The following is a 9,614-nucleotide window of genomic DNA, read 5'->3' as shown; positions in this document are numbered from 1 at the left end:
TCTGACGCTTCGGTTCACATCTGTCCGTAGACTCAAGTTCCATGTTGGTCCATCCAAGGAAGGGAAATTGTTTGGGTAGGAGGGTGTGCGTGGGAAAAAAAAAAAATTTAAACAGTGAGTGTTTTTTCTCACACCGAGTGTCAGCTATTCGGTCCACATTGCGAAGTAGTTAGGAAGACGGCAGAGAGGGTTTATTTTTCATCTTTAACCTGGTTGCAGCCGCTCCTCGGCTGGAGGGTATTATTTTTTCACTTTCCCCTCTGAGGGTTAACGAGTCCAGCTAGAACTGAGGATTTGTTCAAAGGCGTTTTTTTTGGAAGCTGGAGGAAAAAAAGTTAAAAATGTAAATGACCCTGACACCCGGTATGGCTGAATGTTAGTGAGCGTGAATGTCTATGTTTTGACCGTTCAGAAGTGCGTCTGCCGGGCTCTGCGCTGACACCAAGTGGTGAGGGGAGGTGCCGGTGGGCAAGATCATGGAGGCATGGTGGGGGTGCCCGGGGAGGTAGGAGTGTAAAGACGGTCCGTGACGGAGGCCGGCTGGGTGCGGGGGCATTGTGGACGTGTAACCGGCCGGTGGGAATCCCATGGTCATCGAGCTTGGGGCCGCACTGTAATCCCCTGGGATCCCTTGGAAGCCTGTAGCCCAAAAAAGAAAAAGAAAAAAAAGAAAATCATCAACTTTTCAGCTCTAATTAAACAAGTCATATCACTATGTTAAATGTATGTAGTCATATATCTCTACCCCCCCCCCCCACCCCACACAAGGTTTTACAGGGAAATGAATTATTCAAAAATAGTTAAAATGTCAACAGATCAGGAGAAGTTATATACATTCAAAAATGCTTTTCAAAATGGTACCCAGATATCGGACCCAATTTATAATAGACATGTCTTGACGAATCAGAGACCAGCTTTCATGGTGCTGGAGAAATGAAACGTGGACTCTGATTGGTTGGGACAATTTTTGATATGAGTTTTCATTCACATCATGCAGTCACACGACTCTGATCATTCAGTTTATTTGCCTTTCGTATACAAAAAAAAAAAAAGAATAAATGGCGCCAACTTCAGCCCTAACCGCCCACCCTTTTCTAGGCATTTGTAATGCTGAGGCTAAACCCCATTGTAGGTGCTGTAAGAGTAGTTCTATAATGAGGTCATCTAGGTGACCGATACATTTTTTTTTTTAGCATTATACCCTGGGTTAAAACAGATTAAATCCAGTTTCGGAGGGATTCCACCTCCTTGGCCGATTCCTCGAATGTTCAAGCCAGTACAATGGAAGCCTTCCCTGCAGCTGTCGGAGAGGGTTAATATTATCCCTCATTTATAAAATGAAATACTTCCCACTGCAGCGTAGTGAGCCCTCCGCTGACCCATGATAAAGCGCCGCTCGGAAGCAGAGAAATCTACATACCTGCGCAGTCACTATAATTCGACACGCCGCCACAGACGGACTATTTAGTTTGCTGCCTATCAATTAGCTCCTGCTGGGGTCCTGTGTCCTCATCTTCTGTAGCTAATTCTCCCTCGCAGCCCCACCCCCCCTTCTTCTCGCTGCACGGAGACACAGGGAAGACCCCCGGCCCCCCCCTCCCCGCTGTCTCTCTCCTTCCTTCTTCATAACTGATGTCTTCAGCTAGGCTAAGGTGATCCTTTCCCCTTCTACACTGCCATGTTTTATCCGAGGTCTTCTAGCTGCCCCTTATTTTTCACACCTAATAAAAACCGCTGGTGACTGCACATGTGGTGTTTATGGAACCTGCCCCAAGCCCTTTACATGACAGGGAACAGGTAGACATCCAAGGGTCTCTTTCCTAACATACGGAGAGGGGGGGCGTGAAAATCTTTAAAACTGGAGGAATGGCGAAATTCCCTAAAGATTATTGTCCTTTATGGTAGTTAAAGGGGTCCTCCAGGATTTCGATATTCTCGGCCTATCCTCATGATCAGTCATCAATACCTGATTGGCTGCGGCATTCCCGGCAATCACCTGTTTGAAGAGACCACTGAAGAGGTGTGACGTCATGTCACGTGGTCTAGGCGCATCTCAGTCCCATTCAAGTGAATGGGGCTGAGCTGCAATACCAAGTACAGCCACTATCGAATGGATGGCGCTGTGCTTGGTAAGCTGTGAGAAGACCACGGCTCTCACCAGAGCGACAGGGCCTCCTCGAACAGCTCATCGGTAGGGGTGCCAGAAGTCGCACCCCTGCCGATCTGATATTGATGACCTATCCTGAGGATAAGTCATCAATATTATGCACCCAGACATCCCCTTTAAAAATTCTATTGAGCTACATCTGTTTCTGAGAAAGCTGGATATGAAAATAAAAATAAACATGGATGCCTTTCCAGGTCTACAAAGGTCGTGGTGGTCGCCCAAATTTTCTCGTATCCTAAATGGCAAATCTTCAAAGTTATGCAACAATATGAGACTCCAGTAAGGATTGCTGCAGCACTAGGGAGTTAGGTGACTACCTCTGAGCAAGCTGCGGTGACCGCCATATTAGTGGTCACTCAGATTTGCCAAAAGAGAATGTTTTGACAACTCCAGGAACTTTTACTGATCTATTTTTAGATTTTACGGCAATTGTAAAAAATAACATTTATACAAATTGACCAAGTGTAAAATCTTGAAAAGAAAAAGTGGTGGCGACCAAGCAGGAGCCATCCGTTTGGTCGACAGGATAGGAATGACACCGACTAATACTAAGAGACTGGAGAACTGAAGGTTTCCAAAAAATCCCTATACTATACCGGTGGTCTGCAACCTGTGACTCTCCATCTGATATTAATGTACAGTCTCAACATGCTCTAACATCCGGCAACTTTCATAGGATGTTGGGTCTTATGGTTTCACAACAGCTGGAGAACCGGAGGGAGGTAGGGTTGTGCCACCATTTCACTTGCAAACCCTGGTAACACACATGCAGTGATGGTCATGCATGTGACACGTGTTATCATTCACTCATTACATGACGAGGGTGACGTGTGCTTATGATGATAAGGGGGGGTTGTTGTGATTGACAGGCACGCGTCCCTCCCCATTTCAGGTCAAAATACAAATATATATAGAAATATTTACTTACATCCCTAGTACCAGAAAGATGGCAGGGGGTTACATGTAGTGCCACTGCCCTTCCATACCTACGGCCATGCCTAATCCTCCCATCGCTCCTAAGGGAAGACAGGCAACTAAGACCACAAGAAGACCACTGTGGCACCACCAGCGCCCACATGCAGTGTGTCACCTGGCCTACCCCATGTATGAAATCATGATCTATTAGAATAGTCTCCAACAGTTGGCACATTTGTATAAGAAGTATTAAAAACCTAGTCACTGTGGCGGTCAATGCATTGGTTGGTTACCCCAACGTCTCACCAGGCACATTGAATGCTCCAGTGGGAATTCTGGACGTTGTTCAACAGGTTGCTACCTTATGCAAGAACGTTTGTGTCTGTCTCTACAACCTAAGGGAACTACAACTCCTAGCCTGCACTGAGAAGGCTAGGCCAATGGGGGGGCTTTGGTTTCACAACGGCTGGAGAACCTCTGGTTCCTAACTACTGTTCTATATGTAAGCATTACTCATTCTTATAGGATGGTAAAGCCGCCAGAACCCCTCCCGGTGTACGGACGGCACTATCCTGACTCTAGTTGTGTGCTCCCCATTAACTAGAATGAATAGCGTATTTCTACCCTTGCCTTGGTGCTCACCTGGTGGGCGGATTCCCATGTGTTGCTGGCCATCCATAACGTATCCCCCAATATTCTGACCATCTGGACTATAGGGGGCACCACCCTGACCTGTATAGAGAGAAAAAGGATCGCTTTAGACTTCACCTGACTAGGCGCAAGAAGTAAAAGACATTAGTTTGTTTAGTAGATAACACAGCCTTTACCTGTTCGATTTGATTGGTCAATCATTGGTTGGACGATTCGTCTTCTTGCATTAATAAACCTGGAAATTAACGGGAATAACACATTACGTTTTTAGAAATTTGCCCATATATTTCTAATCCAAACCCTTTAGAGTGTGTCATGTCCCTGTAACATTCAGGAGGTCAACGGTTTCTTAAGTTTCCCTTGTTTCACGTCCTTTTAGGGCTTATGGACGTCAATAAGAGGAACCCCCCAATTGGCTCTAACTGGAGAGCCACTGCAAAGAGCCTGCAGACCCAGCTTTTGCATGAAGTGGACAGTCCATTGATTTCAAGACTAGCCAGCTTTTTCTCATACCAATAACAGGTGATCATCAAGGGATCTTTTATATGGAAACGTTTTCTAGACTGGATAACCCCTCTTAAAGGGGTTTGTCGGAAGTACAATATTGATGACCTATACTCAAGACAGTTCATCAATATACGATGCTGTGAAGGGTCTGACTCCCAGAACCATGGCTGATCATCTGTTTGAAGAGGTTTAGGTGCTCTGAGGAGTATACCAAGCACAGCGCCGTACATTGTGTAGTGGCTGTGCTTGGTATTGCAGCTCAGCCCCATTCACTTGAAAGGGACTGAACTGCGCCTAAGCCATGTGACCAAGAAACGTGACATCACTGGCCTAGGAAGAAGCTGAAGCATGGCCTCTCTAAACAGCTGATTGGTGGGGGTATAGGGAGTCCTGAGGAGAGGTCATCAATACTGCACTCTCAGGAAACCTTTTTAACACTATAATAATGAATGACACTCGTTCCTGACGTACAATTATCTGCAGACCACAAATCCCACCAATCAAAATTGAAGGCGAAGACTAGGTCGACCCCAATATGGCTGCTTGGTGCACGTTTCAAACAGGTTGCATGGCGAGATAGACAAGTTTCTTACCAATTATTGACTTGTAGTATCGTGAGGCCGGTGTCCTGCGCCAGCTGTTTCTTTTGTTCTTCTGAGGGATAGGGATGCTTTATGGGGGAAGAAAAAGAACAAATTTAAGGATTTGGCTGAATTTCAAAAACACTAAAAAATTACATTATTTAAAAAATAGAATGAATCTCCCCCTAAATAAACATAATGTCCCCGGCATAATACTGTCAAGTGCTTAGGTGGCCTCATCTTTGGTTAAAAAGGCCAGAGATGTTGTCATACAGACCTTCTGTCCCCATAACATGGATTTTTTTTCTCCATATGTATTGTGTGCAAAGGGCAAATTAACCAGTTTATTAAAGCACCACTTGTCCATTAGACCTTCTACTGATGAATTGAAGATAATCCAAGGTTCTTCTAATAAAACGTGGGACCATCTGGTTTGTTAAAGGCTGGGGGGGGGGGGGGTTGGGCTATTTTTCTTCATGGTATCCTTCCTAGATCTAGGACAGATGGGACTCACACAAGCATTGCTTTCTTTTCCAGGGACCCAGGAAATGTGCAACTGGCCCGCTGCTTGATTAGAAGGCCTTAAAATGACAAAAAAAGCTCCATGGACCTGTCAAGGTCAGCAATGATGGATGAGGTTGGGGGTCTTAGGTGGCAGTTGAACAGAGACCTTCGCTTGACAGCTTAGTGACAGATGAAGGGCCTAAGTTCAGGCCTAGACAGACCCTAGGCCAAAAAAGCTTGCCCGAATGAAAGCAGGGAGGCGGGAGAACACACAGATCTAAATGGTCGTTCAGGGTTACCGGGCCGCGGCTTTGATAATTCACAAATATTTGTTGTGTAACAAACTTTTTTGGCTTTCAACCGTGGAACCGAGCCTTGTTTATTTACGTCTCTGGTAGATCATGGGGAACGCAACACATTTCTCCCAAGTGCTCGAAATAAGATGTGCCTGGATTGCAGTGAAAATGTGAACTGTCCATCTCATTTTTTGTGTTTGAATAATACAATTTGTAGTGCTTTTTTCCCAGTTTTGTTTTTAAGGATTTTTTTTTTTAAAGGAAATAATGATAGCTCTTCCTGATCCTTCAAAAAATATAAAAATAAAAATCACATGTAGAAATCTGATGCATAAAATCTTGTGATAGATTTGGGGTAGAGCCACGAACATGTTCAAAATCACACTCCTACATACAATTTTATCCACAGAGCCATATGACCATTAACAATTAATTACCCAAAGTAAAACCACAAGGCAGCATGGCTTTCTGTCACAAAACACGACCTACCAGTGGCCGTATCCTTAGGTTCAAAACATCTCCTATGGAAATACATGTCTATTATATTAGGAAAAGGATATACTGTATAAGTTGTTGGCGGCAATCTTCTGACTGCATTTTCCAACATGCCTGGACTGAGGGAAGCATCCAATGGGTCCAGATTCTGACACAATGTGGAGTCCCGATCATGAGGTCAAGCAGACAACCCCATCTCATGCTTGGACTGGAGATTAGCCTCCAGCCGGTCAAGGTTCTGACATAATGTGGAGTTCATCCACTACATGAGGTCAACCAGACAACCCATCTGATGTTTGGACTGGAAAGAACCCTCCAGTCACTCCAGGTTCTGACATAATGTGGAGTCCAGACACTACGTTTGGTCAAGCAGACAACCCATCTAATGTTTGGACTAGAAAGAACCCTCCAGTCACTCCAGGTTCTGACATAATGTGGAGTCCAGACACTACGTTTGGTCAAGCAGACAACCCCATCTGTTGCTTGAACTGGAGAGGAGCCTCCAGTGGGTCAAGGTTCTGACATAATGTGTAGTCCAGACACTACATTAGGTCAAGCAGATAACCCCATCTGATGCTGACATCACTTGATGTGGATGTTTATCATGTTTTAGGGATATCTTTCACGCTGTTATTTGCCATATTTTATTAAATATATTGGCACGTGAAGAACATGATCCTTCCCTCTTCTGTAGCGATCACTACTGACCAGGTTAGTAAGGTCCATATGGTCACCATATCATCATGTATCCCACCTAATGTTGAAAGAGCACGTATAAAAGCTATGCGATGTTCGAGCCCCGTCAGCCGAAGATATTCAGCAGTTGACTCTCTCTGCTCGGTGCCTGGCGCTAAGCAGGTTCAGGGTAATTACCTAGAATTGATTACCCGTTTACCAGCTTCTAATAGGTTTATAGCTTCGTCAATTAGTAACTAATTGGTCAGCGTTCATTAACTCTGCTTTGTTTAACTAGGCAGGGACAGGCCCCGTTCTGACTAATTGTTTCTGTGCACTCCGCTAGCAGAGATTTTGCCTGGGGCTGACTTCATGGGTAGTTACAGCAGAGATTCTGAGCTTTTATGCTGCACTTTAGCAATTTTTAATTGGGTCTGCACTGTTAATATCTACTATGAAGGAGCACTGAGGAGGAGATATCGATTGAAATCAAGGGAGGGTTAAATTTGAAGCGTTACAGATAGGGAAAGGACCTACTCCGTGCAGGATTCTGCAAAATGCATGTATGGGTCTTCCGAGTACAATGCTCACTTATCCCAGGCAGTCCCATTTAAGTGAATAGAGAGCCCAGGGGACTCGGGAGATCTGTTTTCGTGATCAATGGGCAGGGGCAAATTGGCTATAGACCCTACAGGGAAATTTCCCGCTGGCCAATGCACAGGGGGGCACCCAAGCTCTTCTCACGGCCGCTGTCCGGGTATATCTGATCCTCTCAGCATTAATTAATGCTAGGAGCATTAGGTACTTATGTATCTGGCCATCCTCAGGAGGATGATACAGTTGAATACTGTAGCAGGGGTAGCAGTATTTTGTGCTTCACTGTGGTATTTGGTTCTGCTGGGGCGGTATTTAGAATTTTGATATTGCTGACTCCGCCTACTTCTGTTGCCTCTGTCTACATGGGGACACTTTCGCTTTTTTTCCAGGGCCACTTTAAGTTCCCAGTCCACCCCTGTCGATGGGGGTTCCAGCGATCAGATTCTACATTTATCACTTATCCTGTGGATAGGTGAAATGTTGATAAAAGTAACCCTTCAATCTCCATAAATTAGAGCTGTGCAAGCGTACAGCCATTGTCATTTAAATCTAAAATCGCCAAGACTACAACCATGTACCCTTAGATACGGATGAGTGTCACCAGCGTACTTACCGAAAGGTGCTGGAAGAGCCACGCCCTCATTATGTTTGTGGCAACTTTAGGGAAAATGCCCCTTTTCTTGTTCCTCTTTTTGTCCCTGTCTAATTCATCGTCGTCCCCCGTGCTGGGTGAGGCCACACTGTTGTCTAGACAGTCACCTAAAGGGCAAAAAAACATAACACGCAGGTTATTATATTGGCTACTACAGTGCGTCACTCCTGCCAGCATTGAACCTTGTGATATCACAGACTTCCCAACACTCATTTAGCATAGGGAGGGGCGATGCTATCCAATCTGCCAATTACAGTGCGATGAGCGCCACAATGCTGATTTCATTGGCGTGTAAATTTGCTTCCCATCGTGATTGGAGTTGGATAAATTAGTGGTCGCCTGAACTGTCAGAAGTGATGGCGGTAAGAGCCAAGTCTGCGCAAGTTTTAGCGTCACTGACCTCGATAAAATATGGTAATTTGTGGAGTTTTTACTCCTTGGGGGGATAGTCACAACGTAAAGGGACAATATACCGCCCCAGCAGAACCAAATACCAAAGTACAACAAAATACTGCCCCAGCAGAACCAAATACCAAAGTGCAACAAAATACCGCCCCAGCAGAACCAAATACCAAAGTGCAACAAAATACTGCCCCAGCAGAACCAAATACCATAGTGCAGCACAAAATACTGCTGCCCGCACTGCAGTATTCAACTGTATTGCCGTCCTGAGGAATTCAGGAGGGCACCTGCATCTGCTGGCCAGGTGCATAGGACAGAATCAGATTGTTACATACCCAGCTGGCAGCCGTGAGGAGAGCTTGGGTGCCCTTCTGGGCATCGGCCCACTGAGAAATTCCCCTGTAGGGTATATGTACAGTCCTCCCCTGGAGGCAAGCGAGTCCTTTGCCCCATACATACATGTCCTCAAGCCATTGGATGATACCATACTGAAGTTACTTCGGCTTCATGCACACAGGTATGTCTGTGTTTTGCTCTGCAACATATGGATATTTTCCTTGTGCAATCTGCATTTTTCTCTCTCCCATCAATAAGAAATGACTATTGTCATCCGCAAAGAGAACCAGAATAGGACATGTTCTATCATTTACAGAACGGCAAGACAGATCCGCAAAAAATACAGCTGTGTGCATGGCCCCATAGAAATGAATAAGTCAGTGTGCTAGCCGCAAAAAATATGGTTGTGTGTATGAGGCCTTATGCCTTATTCACACAATCAGTATTCGGTCAGTGATTCCCATCAGTGATTTTGAGCCAAAACCAGGTGCGGAAGTCACTGACGTGTGAATAAGGCTTTAAACACAGGACATAACCCTTTGTCAAGGTTGATGGCAGACATGGAGGCACAAACCTAATGTATGGACACGTATGATATTAAATGCACAAATATTCCGTGATTGTATGGTAAAAAAAAAACTAAAATAAAAAAAGTTTTTTTTTCATAAATGACCATTAATCATTTCATATGTATGATCTGCAACACTGGTTCCAAAAGTTGGAATTAAAAAATATGAATACAGCAATCTCTATCTTTCATAGTCCGTGCCCCAGGGCATGGGCAGATGTCTCGATACTTTCCTATAAGACATCTGCCCATGCTTGGACTCCCTTAG

The 9,614-nt window shown here is 44.9% G+C and overlaps 1 protein-coding gene across 2 annotated transcripts in view; it reads right to left on the bottom strand.

Annotated features, from left to right (window-relative positions):
- Nucleotides 1-254: 254 nt before the first annotated feature.
- MEIS3 (Meis homeobox 3) overlaps nt 255-9,614 on the bottom strand; it is a 34,073-nt gene continuing 24,713 nt past the window's right edge. The window contains exons 8-13 of one of the 2 annotated variants that reach the window (XM_040442512.1): nt 8,002-8,147; nt 4,834-4,910; nt 3,910-3,968; nt 3,725-3,814; nt 3,096-3,183; nt 511-639 (exon numbers count right to left, since the gene is read on the bottom strand). In XM_040442512.1, the coding sequence (XP_040298446.1) occupies nt 3,125-3,183; nt 3,725-3,814; nt 3,910-3,968; nt 4,834-4,910; nt 8,002-8,147 (431 nt within the window). In that variant the 3' untranslated portion in view covers nt 511-639; nt 3,096-3,124. Of the gene's footprint in view, nt 640-3,095; nt 3,184-3,724; nt 3,815-3,909; nt 3,969-4,833; nt 4,911-8,001; nt 8,148-9,614 lie in introns of both variants that reach the window. The other variant, XM_040442511.1, reaches the window with a different exon arrangement.

This window comes from Bufo bufo, chromosome 8 (assembly GCF_905171765.1).
Source record: "Bufo bufo chromosome 8, aBufBuf1.1, whole genome shotgun sequence".
NCBI classification, from domain to species: Eukaryota; Metazoa; Chordata; class Amphibia; order Anura; family Bufonidae; genus Bufo; species Bufo bufo.
This window is presented reverse-complemented; position numbering and strand designations above follow the sequence as displayed.